The following is a 16,930-nucleotide window of genomic DNA, read 5'->3' on the forward strand; positions in this document are numbered from 1 at the left end:
CAGGGCAGCAGGAACAGGCCCTGGGCACAGTGCTCAGGCACAGGCTCTAGTCACAGGCACAGAGCCCCAAGGGACAAGCCCATCTGCAAAACCCCTTTAATCAGAAGAAACAGAGTCCCAGGCAGGGCAGAGTTCACTGTGGATGCCCAAGCCAGATTCACCCACCCTTCTGGCTCCAGCCCAGGTGCAGCTGCGGCTTTCGAGAGGCGAGACAGTGTCTTCCTTGTCCTGATGTCCCAGCAGGGTCACTGGGAGGCACCAGTGTGGTCTCAGGGTGCTGGGCGGGCCGGTGAGGCCCATCGCCGTCCCCCTAGTCATCCCGTTCATCTGTGAGCAGGGCAGGGGGTGCTGCAGTCTCCTCGGTTGTCCCAACCCTGCCAGAAAGAGATGTCACTGACGGGACCCTGTCAGCATCAACATCCCTGCAACCTGGCTGGGCACAGCCAGGGCCCGGCGAGGGACAGGCCAGGCGCCCCACGGCCTTTCTCCTGAGATGTATTTTAAGTTCCTGTCAAAATGGTCAGGCTCTGGAGGCCAGAGAAGGCTCTAGAGAGTGAAGGTGAGTGCCGGGGTGGGGATATTTGTAGGTCAAAAGCGATCAAGTGTCAGCAATGTCGTGGTGTAGCCCCAGTGGCAGCCCCACTGTCCAGCCCTGGACCCTCTCCCCCCGGGCTCAGTGTCCCCACTCCCTCCACAGACCCTCACCTGCTCCTCTCCTCCCTCTCCTTCCTCTCGTAGATGGAGTGAAGCTTGTTGATTAAGAAGATTTTGTCTTCCCCCTCCTAGAAAAGCCAGAACACAAAGGGGAGAAGTCATCCATCAGCCCATCCAGAGCCAGCCTGTTCCCAAGTGCATTTGAGAGAAAACTCACGAGGTGCATTCAACATCACAAGCAGCAAAAAGGTAAAAGAAAAAGTAAAAGGTGAAAGGGCCACCAAACAAGGACAAGGAAAAACCAAGAGCCAGAAAGTGGGCATATGTGTAGATCTAAGCTTCCTAGTGGCCAAAGTAAAAAGGGAAATATAATCAGCAGCCCAGAGCCGGCCTGACTCAATGTAAAACCGGCCCTGCCACTTACTGGCTCTGCCTTGGGTTACTAACTCTCTGACCTCAGTGGCAGCATCTGGAAAGGGGGATAATAACACAAGGCACAGGGTTTACGTGAGTCTACTGCTGCCGCTGTAACGAGCTGTCAACTTTGTGGCTTAAACACCGCCAGTTTCTCAACTTTCAGTTCTGGAGGTGAGAAGTCTAAAATGAGTCTCACTGGGCTCCAATCAAGCATCATCAGGGCTATGCTCCTCCTGGAGGCTTCGGGGGAAGAGTCCCCTTCCTCGTCTTTTCCAGCTTCTAGAGGCCCCTGGACTCCTTGGCTCTCAGCCCTTTCCTCCACTTCAAAGCCAGCAATGGCCGCTCAAGTTCCGCTCACATGGCGCCACTCTGACCCTGACACTCCAGCCTCCGTTTTTCATCTCGAAGGACCCTGAGATCATGCTGGGTCACCATGATAATCCAGGGCCATCTCCTATCCCAAGCCAGCTACCTTCACAACCTTACTTCCCCCAGCCACACAACATATTCGCAGGCTCCATACAGTCTTAGGACGGGGACATCTTTGGGGCCAGTACTGGACTGACCCAGGGCTCTTTCGACAATGAAATGTGACAAGCAGAGGGGGCACTTAGCAAAGGACCTGCTGCACAGAAACCGAGCATCAGTGCTTGGGTCAGACCAGGATTCCCTGCCGGGAACCTTCACAAAGAGAACAGGAGTTCTGTCAAGAGCCACACGGATTGGCTCTGGGCACCTGGCAACCTGGCTCAGCCTAGGAGGGTCACTTAGAATACCTTTAAGAAGAGACCATGGGCCCTTATGCAACAAACTAAGTTGCTTCTATCGAGTTGCTGATGAGTGTGGAGGGGCCGTGTGCTTGAGCCATGCCGACCTGCTCGGGGAAAGCTCAGGCCGACGGCCCCAAAGCCTGCGGTCAGAGCTCCGCCTTGGGTAGACACTACAGCCAGCATCCCCCTGCAGAAAGGTCCTTCCCATCCCAGAGCAACAGTGGGTAGAGCTGGGATTCTCCCAGCACCACTCTGCATTCCCCACCCGGACCCACCTGGCCCTACCTGGCCCCTGGGGGCTCTGAAATGCCACCCAGTAGGGCAGGAGCCACTTCCCACTTCCAGTATCTATGGCCAGACAACCACCACAGCCAAGATGCCCGGCTTTCAGCTCTGTGTGGTGAAACGGGAAAGGCAGGAGATGGGACAGTGTGTACTGCAGTGTTTACAACCCAAGCAACGTGGGAGCCGTCCCATGAGCGCTTGGGACGAGCTGGGACGAGCTGCCTGGAGCCCTGGCTCCTGGCACCAACTATCCAGCAGCAGGGTCACATGGCTGCTGAGGCCCACGGGCTGCGCCCCACCATGCCCTCGCCTTGGCAGACACGAGCCGCTGATCCCGACAAGCACCCCCCTAGCCCTGGTGTGGAGCACGCCTAAGGACACTGGCACTCACCAGCCCCAGAGTAAAAACCTGCAGGAGGACAAACCGCAATGGGAGGGGACGGGGAACCCTGGGGGGAGGGCAGAGCCCAGCAGCAGGATGCAAGCCTGGAAAAGACACAAGGCCTGCTTCGCGGGGGCTGTTCCCCAGGGGAGAGGCCAGGCTGGGTGGCCCAGGGGGAAAAGTGCCTTGTCTCTAACTTGGTGGCTGCACAGTGGGCAAGAAGGTCCCCCTGGGGGGAGGGAGTGGGCATGGGGGCCAGCTGCCGGGCGCACACTCCTCCCGGGGGCTGCCCGTGGGGCATGGGGGCTGATCCCCTTCTGCAGCTCACTCCCATGCCACAGCATGAGGGCCTCATCACCTCACTCTGTCCCCCAGGCTGGAGTGCAGTGGCACAGTCATAGCTCACTGCAGCCTCAACCCGGGCTCAAGCGATCTCTTGCCTCAGCCTCCCAAGTAGCTGGGACTACAGGTGCATGCCAACATGCCCAGCTAACTTTTAAAATTTTTGCAGAGATGAGGTTTAGCTCTGTTGCCCAGGCTGGTCTCGAGCTCCTGGGCACCAGCCATCCTCCCACCTTGGCCTCCCAAAGTGTTGCGACTATAGGCGTGAGCCACTGTACCCAGCCAAACATTGTTTTCTTCATAAAAATGTTTTGGCTAGGTGTGATGGCTCACACCTGTAATCCTAGCACTTTGGGAGGCTGAGGTGGGCGGACTGCCTCAGGAGCTGGAGACCAGCCTGGGCAACACAGTGAAACCCCATCTCTACTAAAATTACAAAAAATTAGCTGGGTGTGGCAGCAGGTGCCTGTAGTCCCAGCTACTCAGGAGGCTGAGGCAGGAGAAACGCTTGAGCCCAGGAGGCAGAGCTTGCAGCAGTGAGCCGAGATTGCGCCACTGCACTCCAGCCTGGGCCACAGAGCGAGACTCTGTCTCCAAAAAAAAAGAAAGAAAAAGTTTTAAGTACTGACTGTCCCTCAACCTTACTCCCCCTATTTGTAAAATGAGTAAAGAGTCCATAGGGACCCAAAAGCCATTTCTGGGATCTCAGAAATCCTCACAGAGATTGTCTGAGCCCTCAGCGGGGCTACCCCTGGGGGCTGAAACCAACCCCACCCGCCAGAGTCCCGGTCCCAGTGGGGCCCTGGGGATCAGGAGCCTGGCTCTGTCTCACAGCTGCTTCGTCACTTGATCTGAAGTGCACATATTGATCAGGGTCACTTGTCTGGCAAACAAACCCTTTCATCAGCCAAGACCCACAGGAGAGGATGTACAGGGGGGTGGAGGGGAGCGTCACCCCCAGGCGATCAAGATGGGGGCTGAGGGCAGCCCAGGTCGGGCACTCACGTTGCTGATCTGCTCCTTGAGCAGGCAGATGACCCTCCGCTGGCCCCGCACCACCTGGATGTTGAGGTAGATCACGGCCCTGTGGGAGAGGGGCTGTCAGGTAGGGAGTGAGGGCTATCTCCCCAGGGCCGCCCCCCGCCCGCGGGACTCACAGCAGCAGGGCCGCCCCCCGCCCTCGGGACTCACAGCAGCAGGGCCGACACCAGGAAGACGAAGAAGGTGTTCTCCACCAGGTACCGGTGCACCCAGGGCAGCCAGGAGACCCTGGGGCCCGCCGCCTCCAGGTAGCGCACCCACACCCTGCCGGCCTCGTACATGCTGTCCAGGGTCCGGAAGGGACCACAGGTGCTCGAGGGCTTCACCCTGGGGAAGAGGCCGACCAGGAACCCCCTAGCCCGGGCAACAGCCCACCCGGCTCCCTCCCAGCCCGTCCTCTTCACCCCTAAGTCTCGGGCCCCCCAGGCACCACTACCCAACCCAGGATGACACAGAAGGGTCCCCTCCACCCGCCCCTACTCACTGCCAGACTGCGTAGCAGAGGAAGATGGCAGCGCCCAGGAAGGCGGGGAAGCAGAGCAGCGTGAGGAAGACCGTGCTCATGTGTGAGGCCAGCCAGGGCCGGCGCGGCGCCTGGCAGTTGGCCAGAAGGCTGGTCTGCAGGGAAAGGCTATGCTCTGCCACCGTCCTGCTACCCCTCAGCACCCCTCCAAGGCCTGGGGGAGCTCAAGAGGGAAGGGCGACCAGAGCTGTGCATGCAAGCAGGGCCCAGGACAGGACCCCGCTCCCTGCAGCCTACTCATTTACAGAGGAAGACAGAGGCCTGCAGGTCACTCACACGCAAAGGGGTGATGCCAACAGCACCTCCATCCGCTGAAGGTTGCTGCCATGCCAGGCTCTGCACACAACACTGTACACGCCACCTCCCTCAGTGCCCACAGGAACATGGTCCCCATTGCATGGATGAGGAAACAGAAGGCCAGACAAGACAGGAGCCAGGATGGCCAGGCGCAGTGTAATCCTAGCTCACGCCTGTAATCCCAGCACTTTGGGAGGCTGAGGTGGGCGGATCACGAGGTCAGGAGATCGAGACCATCCTGGCTAACACAGTGAAACCCCGTCTCTACTAAAAATACAAAAAAAATTAGCCGGATGTGGTGGCGGGCACCTGTAGTCCCAGCTACTTGGGAGGCTGAGGCGGGAGAATGGCATGAACCCAGGAGATGGAGCTTGCAGTAAGCCGAGATCGTACCACTGCACTCCAGCCTGGGCAACAAAGTGAGACTCTGTCTCAAACATAAAATAAAATAAAATATAAAATAAAATAAAATATAAAATAAAATAAAATAAAGACAGGAGCCAGGATGGGAAGGGAGGTCCCAGTTCTCAGCCACTGGGCATGACCTAGTTGCGGACAGAGGACCAGGGTCACTTTTCCAGGGACCCAGCGGTCCCAAGGCTTAGTGTCTCCCAGAGCCCTGGCGCTACCCCTGGCCAAGTGCACACAGGCACCTGGTGATGACCTCTGAACCCAGCGATGCTTCCCGACCTGCCAAAGACAGTGATGCCAGGAGGGGTCAGCCGTCCCTTGGGCTGAGGGACAGGCCAGGGCAGCCCCACTCCACTCCAGTGGGGAGGGTTCCAGTGTCCCAGGCTCTGCCCAGCTGAGTCCTGCCCCCACTGCCAGGCCGCCCTGCCAGCCCAGCCCTCCCCAGGCCTTGGCAGCCTCACCTTCTTGACGTAGAAGACGAGCAGCAGCTTGATGATCTGCACGGCGGGGAGGAGGGGTGAGAAGAGCACCCCCAGCCTGGGGAAGGGTGGCAGTTCAGGGGCTGCTCCGGTGCCCTCCCCCTCCCTAAGACCAGGCTGGTTCCAGACCACGGGCAGGGCATGTGAGAATGGCCAAAACTAGGTCCTGGTCAGGGCCTGCATCGCTCCAGGGTCCACGGCTGGGCCCGGCTGTGCCCCCAGTGGGAGGCAGGTGCAGGAACCCCAGGGGGAAAGGGGCACTGACCGAGGGGCCAGACAGCAGGAGGCAAGCAGAGGACCCTCACCAGGCCAGAGTCTGCCCGTAAATCAGCTCCAGGGCATTCCGGGCGATGTCAAACTCCGGCTTCCGCCTCTTCAGCTTCTTCTCGGAGATAATCCTGCCTCCGAGGACGACCCCGGAGAGTTAGACGGGAAAGCCACGCCCAGGGAGGCCAGCCCGAGTCCCCACACCCAGAGGCGCCCGCCCCCCAGCCAGGCGACATCCTGGCCCTTCCACAGACAATGCCAAGGACAGACAGCCACCAGCCTGGGGCCCCCACCCAGGGCTTGGTCACACCGGCCTCTTCCAAAGTAGGTTCAGATACACCCAGAGTTAAACAAGCAGTATCAGCTCCAGCACCAAATGATTCTTTCTTTTTTGAAACAGGGTCTGGCTCTGTTGTCCAGGCTGGAGTGCAGTGGCACAATTGTGGCTCACTGCAGCCTTGACCTTCTGGGATCAAGCGATCCTCCCACCTCAGCCTCGTGAGTAGCTGGGACTCCAGGCACACACCACCATGCCTAGCTAATTTTTATTTATTTTTATTTTTATTTTTTTTAGAGACGAGGTCTCACTCTGTTGCCCAGGCTGGTCCCAACTCCTGGGCTTAAGTGATCCTCCCACCTCAGCCTCCCAAAGTGCTGGGATTACAGGTGTGAGTCACCACACCAGCTCTCCTACTGATTTTTTTAATCTTGTTATTATTGTTAAATTCACATATTCTCGAAGAAAACACCAAGAGGAAAACTCAGCTGAAGTTCCAGCGGGATCCCTGGAACCTTTTTTAAATCTTCCTTCGCTGTCCATTCCCTGCTGCCTGTTTTTCCTTTGTATCCTAGACTGAGGTTGTGTCATACACATGTCGCTTTTTTTTTTTTTTTTTTTTTTTTTTAATGACACAGTCTTGCTCTGTCGCCCAGGCTGGAGTGCAGAGGCGCAATCTCAGCTCACTGCAACCTCCGCTTCCCGGGTTCAAGCGATTCTCATGCCTCAGCCTCCCGAGTAGCTATGACTACTGGTGTGTGCCCCGACACCCAGCTAATTTTCGTGTTTTTAGTAGAGACGGGGTTTTGCCATGTTGGCCAGGCTGGTCTCAAACTCCTGACCTCAGGTGATCCACCCACCTCACCCTCCCAAAGTGCTGGGATTACAGGCATGAGACACCACGCCTGGCCATACATGTCCCTTTGAAACCTGTTTTCCTTTCCAATCTAAACATGAGTTGGGTTCTATTTCCAGAGTCTTCCTCTGAAGGGTGGAGACACAGGGCCCTGATGTGAAAGGTCCAGGCCTGAGAACCTCCCAGCCACGCGTACCGGCCACTAAGGGGAGAACGCTCCTCACCCAGCCCACCCAGGGCCTCCTCACCTCCACACCAGTTCCCCAAAAAGCGTGTCCAGAAGCATGAGGACGAAGTCCATCACCAGAAACCGGTACAGCTCCTGGCCCACGAAGTCCTCCCAGCACTGACCCTGCAGGACAGCCACCCTGCGGCCCAGCCAGTGGTAGCACAGTGTCCCCAGGATGGCCAGCTTGAGGATGAGATTCCTGCAGAGGGTGCAGAGACTGAGGGGCGGGTGCAGAGACCGAGGGGCGGGTGCAGAGACCGAGGGGCGGGTGCAGAGACCGAGGGGCGGGTGCAGAGACTGAGGGGCAGGGTGCAGAGACTGAAGGGCGGGTGCAGGGAACAGAAGATGCACCCCAGGGCCCCCACCAGGGGCTCAGCCACACCGGCCTCTTCCTAAGTAGGCTTGGATACACCCAGAGCTAAACAACCAGGATCAGCTCCAGCACCAAATGATGTTTTCATGTGCGGCCACACACCTGCAGATGGCCACGTACACCTCCAGTACCGGGGAGTCATGCGGCTCCAGGGCGGCCAGAACACGGCACAGGTAGGGGGCCCCCAGGTTGAGAAGGCCAACCACCAGGGGCAGGACCAGCAGCGCAGCCTCCTGGCCAGCAGCCTCCGGACTCTGCAGGGATTGGTGTCACGGAAGCCCCCCATTCATGGTGGGAGGGGGCAGCTACAGGGAGGGGCCCAGGGCAGAACTGGCAGGCAGCACCTCCCTCCTCCAAGATCTGGCCCTCCCCAGGCCTCAAGTTCAAACCACACAGGAAGCGGGGAGGGGCACGGGTAGTGGAAAAGAAACCAGAAACCGAAAAAAAAAAAGCCGTGAGATAGGAAAAGGGGCAAGAAGTGGGGCTGGGAGGGAGCCCCAGCACAGGGCACAGCGTACATGGCACCCTGGGCTGGCTGGGTGGAGGAGGGGAGGCAAGGCTGCCTCCCCAGGGAGTAGGTGCCCAGAGTCACTGGGGACACGTTCCAAACAAGGGCCAGGCTCCCCCCAATCCCCGCACCTGGATCAAGAACTCTGAGAAGACGTGGATGGCCACAGCGCAGCCCAGCGCGGTCCCCAGACACAGCAGCCATGCAAGCCCCAGCGCGGCCGCCTGCCGCAGCCTCCCGCACACGCTCCTGGGGCTCTGCCGCAGCTGCCACTCAGCCAGCAGCTCCTGTAGGCGGCACCATGTCCCCGTCACCCACACCAGAGCACGGACACGTGCAGATGTGCAGATACAGCACAAGGCACACAACACACATGAGACACACCAGGAGGCTTGAACCAGGACAGAGGGTCAGTCCCCCATGCCCCACCTGCCTTTTCATCTGCTGAGGGCCCTCCCTCCAGAGAGGACCCAGTCCCCTGCCGAGAGGTCCCTGTGCCTGGGCCAGCATTCACTTCCGAGGCCTGCCTCAACCCCTCTCTAGCTGCTTCCCCAGCCCTGCCCGCTGGGGCTGGGGCTGGGGCTGGGGCTGGGGCTGGGGCTGGGGCTGGGGCCTTGCTCAGAGGTCCTTTCCTGTTCCCTGCGGATGTGGGTGGCCCCCAGTGACCAGAAGCCCCCCATGAAATGGCTCATGACAGGTCACAGCTCTGAGTTCCTTGAAGCACGGAACCCCAGAAAGGCAGAGAATGTTCCGTGAGGCCCAGCTCTGCAGCCTCCTGGCCCCGCAACCTCTGCAAGGGCCTTGGCCTCTACACCTCAGTCTCCTCACTGAGCCACAGAAAAAATGACAGTCCTCACCCACTGGGCTTCTGTGGCCACCAAGCTAACGCCAGCCAGGGAGCATGTGTCAGCTGGGGCCTGAGGCCTCAGAGCAGGCTCCCGGGTGCTCACTGGGCCGTGGTGCTACTACCCGCTAGCAGACAACAGAGGCAGCCTCTAACTGAGGGGTGTGTACCGGCGAAAACCTCAGGGCCTGCCCCATCACCGCCTGCCCAGCGCCCCGAGTTCAGCTCACGGACAGACGGCCCTCCCTCTAGACCATGGTTCTGGCCACATGGTCCTAAGTGGAGCCAGGGCCAGGCCTGCAGGGAACTGGGCAGGTCAGCGTGGTGCTCCAGGGCCACTCACCTTCAGCCGGGTGCGGATGTTGTCCTGCTGGAGGCGGGAGGCCCGCTTCTGCATCACCTTATAGTCCCAGGAGCAGAAGACAGTGATGGCGTGGATGCCAGAGGTGCTCCCCACCCGGTAGCTCTCCCCGAAAGAGTGAGCCATGCTGGGGAGAAGCAGACACAGACATGGAACCGACAAGCTGAGGGGCAGAGGCCAAGGGGAGAAGGCAGACCGGATGCTCCTGGCAGCCAGACCCCACCACCCACTCAGGAGCCATCTGGGACCTGGCTGGGCCTCCTGCCATGCCCCTGCCCTGCCACCAGCCCTCTACACCAGCCACATCTGCCTAGAAGAGGGGGCAGGGCTGCGTTCACCACTGACTTGGCTGGTGGCCTCCCGGCGAGACACGGACCAGAAGATGCTGGGCTCACCTCAGGGCCTTTGCACTGCTGGTCCCAATGACCAAAACATCTTCCCTGCTTCCTTATGAATCCCCACTCTTATCTAACCTTCCCCTCTCAGGACAAGTGCCGCCTCCCCTGGGAAGCAGCCTGACTCCTTCCCCAGTGCTCCCATAACACCGGGAAAACACTGCTAAGCCTCCTGGATTGTCCCAGCCCATTCAGTGGTTCATCTTCTCCCAGAGACAGCAAACCCCGCTAGGACATTTACCATCCTGCCCTGAGCTGAGCACAGAGAATGTTTGTGCACTATGTAGATGCATGGATGGGTGGGTGAATAAATGTGTAGGTAGATGGGTGGGTGAATGGGTGGGTAGATAAGTAGATGTGTGGGTAGATGGGTGGATGAATGGGTGGCAGATTAAGCAGACGTGTGGGCAGGATGGGTGACGAACGGGGTGGCTGGATGGGTGGCGGAGGGATTTGGACGAATGGGTGGATGGGTGGCTAAATTGAGTAGGTGGATGGGTGGGTAAATTGGGTGGATGGGTGAGTAGATGGATGAATGGTGGATGGTGGTGGATGGAATGGATGAAAGGAATGGATGAATGGTGGATGGGGTGGAAGGATGGTGGAATGGTGGTGGATGGATAAATGGATGGAATGGATGGATAGGTTGGGAATGGATAGGTGGAATGGATGAATGGTGGATGGTGGTGGATGGAATGGGTGGTGGTGGATGGAATGGTGGTGGTGGTGGATGGATGAATGGTGGATGGTGGAATGGATAGGTGGATGGACAGTGGATGGATGAAGGAAGAAAGGAAAGAGGGAAGAATCAGCGAATGGGTGAAAGGATGAATGGATGGATGAGCGGAGCTCGGAGCCCAGGTCATGAGATGGAGTCATTACCTGTACACCAGGGTGATGCAGGTGATGAAGAAGCCTGCACCCACAGTGTAGAGGTAGGCCAGGGGCATGTTGTACGGCAGGCCGCCCGCCCTGGGTGTGCACTGGCTGCTGTCCAGGGGGCTGCCACACGGCTGGTTCAGCGTGGCATTACTGTAGTGGCCGTAGAACATGACGGTGTGGGTGAAGCAACCCTGCCACAGGGAGAGCCAGTGAGTCAGGGTTCTCCCCACACCGCACCCCACCCTCAGGCCTGACAGCCACAGAGGCAGAGCAGGAGGCGGCCAGGCAGGGGCCGAGAGGGAAACAGGGAGGGCCCATGGCCACAGCAATCTTGGGCCTCCCAGCCCCATGGGAACCCCAGCACGATGGGCATCAAGGGGCATTGAGGGGGAGGCGGGGAGCTGGCTGTGGCCACCTGGAGTCACAGCGGGCCAAGGGTTGGGGGCCAAGGGAAGCTGGGACAAGAAGGAGACACGGCGCCAGGGCAGCAAAAGACAAGCACTCCCCTGTACCCCAGTCCTAGGGCTTCCTCACCGCGCCTGTGAGGAGCTCCAGGCCTGTGCAGATGGGGGCAGGGCCCGGCAGGGCAGGCAGGAAGGCGACCTGCGGGCCCACGATGAAGGCCACCAGCAGCAGCTGCAGGAGGGCGTTGAAAGCCAGCAGGGTCTTGAGGAAGAGGAAGTAGGAGAGCACGCTGGAGCCGAACTGGCCCCCGATGCGCTTCAGGGCATAGCGCCATGGCGTCAGGGCCTGCAGGCCAGAGAGCAGCGCCAGCCCCAGGCTGTGCAAGGCCTGCGGGCACAGGCAGAGAGGCCGTGAGGGTGAGGCCGTTGGAGGCACCGAGGCCGCCCCAGCCCCAGGGCAGACCAGGGGCCCCTACCAGCACGCAGGCATATCTGAGCCGGCCACAGCAGGAGCAGACCCCGCCGCTGCCCTGCTGGCCCCTCCACTTCCCCCTCGGGGTCCTGCTCTTCTCTCTGGGGACAGAGGCAGCCATAAGTGCCTGGACCAATGAGGGGCCCGACTCTCTCCTTCCTGGAGACCAGTCACCCACCGGCTTAGCCCCTTCTCCCCCACCACCCAGCCCAGCTGAGGAAGTGGGTCTGGGGGTGCAGAACAGGGACGGGGTCAGGGGCGGGGCTGCTCACCGCAGGCTGCGTTTCTCAGCCAGGCTTAAGGGCATCCCTCGGAGCATGTGGTCCCGCTGTGCCACCGCCAGGCTCTGGAGCTCCTTCACCAGGAGGCTCTGCTTCTCTGCGAGAGAGAGAGGCAGGTCCTGCCCATCCTCAAGTGCCCCTCCCTGCCACCTACAGCAAGGACCCTGGACAGGCCTGTGCGTCCCTGCGGCACTGTCCCGAGACACCTTGGTGCCCTTATTTGAGCTTGAATCACCAATCCATGTGTTTGCTTCAGTCAGCCGCTGCGACAAGCAGGGAGCTCACAGAGCAGAGGGGCCTGATTCCCCTACAGTCCCCGACTCGGGGCCCAGGGCCACAACCTGCCAAGCACTCCAAGACGCTTACCCCCACTTCCCTGTCCCCGTGGGTCCCTGCAGAGGGACGGGGGAGCCTTCAGGCAGCAGCTAAGGGATAGGAGAGGGACCTCTGGCTCTGCGGCACCCCAGCCCCCGCCCCGGCCACGCTAGCCTCCTGCACCCCACCTCAGGCCGGTGTCCGCCTGGGACTGGGGCTCCAATGCCCACTCACCCTCCTCCTCCCGGGCTGTGGGGTCCAGCTCCAAATCGTACAGGCGGAGGCTGGGCCGGGCAGAGAGGACGAAGTTCCCAAGCAGGGGCCGGCTGCTCCTGCGCCGAAGCTGCACGGTGCGGCTGTAGTACTGGGAGATGATGGCGCCTCGGCTGCGGCCTACGGAGGCAGCTAGGCAGGGCCAGGCCAGGCAAGGCAAGGCCCGGCCTCCCTCCCTCCAGGAAGGGCTCACCACAGGCCTCATCCCTTCCCAGGACCCAGGAAAATCCTTTCAACAAAGACTTCGGGCACCACTGTGTTCCGAAAGCCTATTTTTACCCCGTGACGACTCTGGAGTCATTTTTAGAACCCAAAGAGGGCCACATGGGGCTGTGCTGGGCCTCCAAGCGACAGATGGGGTGGGCTAGGAGCCCGCCCTGGGCCTGGCTCTGAGCTACGGGAGCAGCCGCTACCCAGGGAGATGGCTGGCGGGAAGCCCAGCCCAGCCCCAGGGGCTGGGGTCAACTCGGGCCGGGGCCCCCACTCACCAATGGTGCGGCTAGGCATGCTGGCCAGGATGCGGAGTGTGGCCGTGCTCTGGGTGCCCTCGGGCCGCCGGAGCATCTGCTGGCCACTCCCTACAAAGCAAGAAAGACTGGCCGGGGTCCTGGAGATGCTGTTGGCCACAGTATCTCCCACCCCATCCCAGGCCTGCAGAGCTGGGAGACCCGTCCTGAGGGGCTGGGGCACCCAAGTATTGGTCCACACTGCCCAGCATCCAGGCCTGGGCTTACCTGTGGCCTCCTGCTCCCTCTGCTGCAGCTCCAGCCCCTCCTGGGCCGCCCACTGGCTCTGTTCTTGGATGAGCTGGTGGAAGGAGTCGTGCACTTCGCTTTCATCGTAGGGGCTGGGCTCCTGGCTGCTGAGGGGGTTGGCGGGGGGGGGGGGGGGGGGGGGGGGGGGGGGGGGGGGGGGGGGGGGGGGGGGGGGGGGGGGGGGGGGGGGGGGGGGGGGGGGGGGGGGAGGCAGTCAGGCTACAGCCGCCTCTCTCCTTCCAGCGACCCCTGCTCAGGTGACCTCTCCGTGAGGGGTGGAACATTCCAGCCTCCAGCCCCAGAGCACTTACCCCTGGTCCCCCGGGGTCTCAGGGACATCGAGGATGAAGGCCAGCGGCTGGGCCATGTCTCTGGCCAATGCCCGCTAGTCTGCAGACCTAGGGCAGCTCAGAGCCTGGGCGCCACCTCCGGAGCCTCCTGCTGCCCATCTGATGAGACAGGGGCACAGAGCCAGGGCTGGCCTTCAATGCCTGGCGGGCGTTCACACCGGCCATTCCCGGGGGACCACGGGAGGTGCCACTCACAGCCCAGGCAGTCCTGTTTGCCCCCCTACCACCCCAGCTAGACACGTGGTCAGGCACCAAATAAGCCTCATGCCAGAATGGAATGGGGCCCCTCCAGTGTCTGGAGAGGGGAGAGAGGAAGGAAGGGTGTGGGGTCTGCAGTTCCCCATCTGTTTCCTCGATGTCGCCAGTCCCCGGGAAATGGGGAAGAGGTGGGGTGCCTGTAGACACAGCCCCTTTCAGGACCTCCATTCCCAGGGTTCTGGCACGAGACACCTCCTTTTTGGAGAGAAAGGTCAGGGCAGGCTGGAGGCCGTCTCTGTGTCTGCCCTATGACCCCAAAGCACTTCCTCCAGAGGAAATTAGCTGCTGGAGCCCTCACCGCCCCCAGCCCCAGGCAAAAGCAGCACAGGAGGCTCTTCCCCCACACAGCGGTCACTCCAGGCCACCCCCATCAGGGCGCCAAGGTCCTCATGTTCTCAGAAGACCCACTCCCCTGCGTTCCATCATCCCAGGGCGGCCAGCTGGGGAGGGGTGGCCAGGACCTCAACAGGCCTCCTTTGTCCTGGCTCTGCCGTCACCCAGCACAACTGTAACCAGAGCAGCCTTGCCTGGGGCCCTGGGCTCAGGGCCTATTCACCCTATGGGAGTGGAGCCAGGACTCAGCTCCCAGCCACCAGCGAGTCCTGCCCTCCCTCTCAGGAACTCAGGGCTCAAAGTCGGCCGGGTTGACGGGCGATTCCTCGGACAGACAAAGCCCGGGTGCCCCAACAGAGCAGCTCCTTGCAGGGGTGCCAGTCACAGGGCCAGACGGTGCCCTCCCTCAGTGTCCAGGGTGCCATCTTCGGGCCCAGACCCCACACTACCCCCTCCCTCCAGCAGGCGCAAAGAGGTGGGAAAACCAGTACACAGCTGGGTTCGAGGCGGCCCCCACCCAGCCTAGCACGGGACAGCTGCCCAAGGAGGGACTTGAGGACGCCCCATCCAGTCCCTAAAGCTGGAATCCCTTCCTCCAGACAGGCCCTTCTAAGCTCAGGGGACCCGGCACCCCAGCACCCCGCCCCGAGGCCCGGGCAAGTCCAGCGGAGTTTCCGGGCGCACCATTCCCGAGCCCTGAGCCAGGTGGGGAGGGCTGGGCGGCGCCCGTTTCCAGGAACCCCCACCCCATCCGGCAGCGAGCCCCCGGGAGCAGCCGCTACCTGGCCCCGGAGCCCAGGGCGGCTGCAACTCGGGGGCCACTGAACCCGCCCCTCCCCTCCCGGTGCCCCGGAGCTCGGCTGGGGGCTGCAGATTTGGCCCCCCACTCTGTCCTCCGCGCCCCTGCCGCTCCCAGCTCTGTCCGAGCCGGAGAGTCAAGCCCTGGGAGCTCCGGGAGCACCCGGGGAGGGAACTCGGCTACCAAGTGGCCTCAGAGGCCGAAAGAAATTCGGGGGGGGGGGGGTCCGCTGTCCCCGCATGAGAGAAGCAGCCGGGGCTGGCAGGACCCGGGACCGGAATCGCGGCCGCTCACCTGGGAGGCGCCGGGGGAGAGCGGGGGCCGCGCGCGCAGCCAGGGCTCACCTGTGCCCCGCAAGGGCCGCCGGGAACTAAGGGCTCGGCTCTCCTTCCCGAGGGAGTGGCAAAGGGCCCCGGGGGCGACGGGGCCAGTCGCAGCTCTGGCGGGGCCTGGGGGTAGCCGCACCTCCCGGCCCACGTCGGGGTGTGGGGGGGGCGGGCCTCGGTTATCACGTGACCCGGCCCCGCCCGCGGCGTCCCTGCCCCCCTCCGGGCGCCCCGCGGTGACTCTGCCTTCCTCCCTGCCAACTTCCGACCCCTCCTCCTGAGGTCTGAGCTGGGCCACGGCGGCCGAGTGTCTGGATTCATTCCAGTCCCTGGTTGACGTACCCAATTTTTGTGAGGCTCAGTTTCCCCAAGTTCCAAAAAGGGGCAGTACTTCCAGACCCATCTGCTTCCCATGGTTAGGGATCGTCCAAGTAAGATGCCGCTGAAAGCCCCAGGAACAGAGTCTCTCAGCCAAATTAGGCAACCCCCTCCCCACCGCAAGCCTCCTGCTGACTCTCCCAGACCTCCGCTGGGGGAGCCTGGTTATCTGCCCCGACTGACACCTGCGCAGTTCATTGTTTATCTAGTAAGAGTTCTGGCTCACTTCCTGTGTGCTGTGTGGAGAGGAGGGGATGAAAAGGAGGACACCCTGACACCTACCTGACTGTCCCCAGGTGCTGTACCCATTGCCCTCTTTTCTGTTCTTTCCCATGAGCCAGGAAGGTATACACTGATATTCTCCCATTTCACAGATGAGGAAACTGAGGCTGAGAGGTTAATCCGGGTGCCCCCAGTCAAAGCAGGAGACTTGGTGGTCCACCTGGGAACTCTATGGAGGAAACTGGCTTTGAGATGGCACCCCCAACCCCAAGCCCATTTGGAAGGGAGGGTCATTCCTGGTGGGGAGAGGCCATGAAGCAGGCAGGGTGAATGTGAGCTGGAGCCCAGGAGGGCAGGACAGGGCGCTGCTGCAGGTGAGAGCAGGCAGGCAAAAGCAAGGACCAGGCAGGGGCCAAGCTTAAGACCTTTTGCAGCTGCCAGTGTGGTCCTCAGATGGCTACCCCTAGCTGGTTCTTGGCAAGTGGCACCCTAGCATGGAGGCCCAGCCCCTGCCTCTCCTCCCACTGCTTCCCCCTCTCTGCATACCCACACTGAATTTGCATGAATGCCACCTCCTCTGGGGTGCCTCCCCAGATTGAACCCTGGTGGAGCACCTGCCACTTCCTATTGACATGTACATTTGTGGTTCTGTGCCCCCTCCTACCCCAGCCCACTGTGTGCCCAGCACCAGCACACAGCTTGGGCCTGACACACAGAAAGGTGTCTGGAAACCAGGAAGGAGGTGGGCAGAGAGGCAGAAAAAGCTATGAACATTCAACCTGAGTGGGTTGATGACTGGGCCCTACAGCAGGTGGAGAGGGAGCAGAGAGTCAGGGCTGTGGGCCTCCCAGGGGCCCGAGGACAGGGAATTGGCAAAACTATGTCTTAAATATCTAGCCTGGGAGAGCAGGAATGGAGCCAATTCCTCAGCACTAACTATGGGCCAGGTGCTAGGCCTGGGCCTTGGCAAATGATAGCACCAATGACGGGGGAAGTCCAGCAGTAACACCAAGAGTATCTGGAAACCCAGCAGCCAGGTTCAGGGAAGCCAACCATCCTGTCATTATCACACCCTCCAGGGGCTCTGTGGCAGGCAGATAAAGAGTTTGGCCCCTGCACCCCGCCGTCCGTATCCCCACCCATGTCAGGCTCCCAACTCGGGCCTCGAGGT

General features: G+C 61.2%; 1 protein-coding gene across 13 annotated transcripts; it reads right to left on the reverse strand.

Moving 5' to 3' along the window:
• Positions 1 to 79: 79 nt before the first annotated feature.
• On the reverse strand, positions 80 to 16,207 carry TMC6 (transmembrane channel like 6). Of its 13 annotated transcripts, none has more exons than XM_031657821.1 (20): positions 15,502 to 16,207; positions 13,405 to 13,542; positions 13,073 to 13,200; positions 12,827 to 12,916; positions 12,300 to 12,458; positions 11,742 to 11,847; positions 11,474 to 11,570; positions 11,128 to 11,385; positions 10,594 to 10,784; positions 9,299 to 9,443; positions 8,243 to 8,398; positions 7,706 to 7,857; positions 7,250 to 7,429; positions 5,907 to 5,999; positions 5,584 to 5,659; positions 4,376 to 4,509; positions 4,042 to 4,218; positions 3,856 to 3,934; positions 706 to 782; positions 80 to 374 (listed from the first exon to the last, which is right to left on the reverse strand). In XM_031657821.1, the coding sequence occupies exons 2-20, from the start codon at positions 13,458 to 13,460 to the stop codon at positions 311 to 313; spliced, it is 2,418 nt and encodes an 805-aa protein (XP_031513681.1). In that variant the 5' UTR covers positions 13,461 to 13,542; positions 15,502 to 16,207; the 3' UTR covers positions 80 to 310. The 13 variants fall into 13 exon arrangements, with proteins under 13 accessions (XP_031513681.1, XP_031513682.1, XP_031513683.1 ...); XM_031657822.1 differs by lacking the exon at positions 15,502 to 16,207 and adding an exon at positions 15,128 to 15,312 and having other exon boundaries at positions 13,073 to 13,197; XM_031657823.1 differs by lacking the exon at positions 15,502 to 16,207 and adding an exon at positions 15,178 to 15,298 and having other exon boundaries at positions 13,073 to 13,197.
• Positions 16,208 to 16,930: the final 723 nt, after the last annotated feature.

Source organism: Papio anubis, chromosome 17 (genome assembly GCF_008728515.1).
Source record: "Papio anubis isolate 15944 chromosome 17, Panubis1.0, whole genome shotgun sequence".
Taxonomy (NCBI): domain Eukaryota; kingdom Metazoa; phylum Chordata; class Mammalia; order Primates; family Cercopithecidae; genus Papio; species Papio anubis.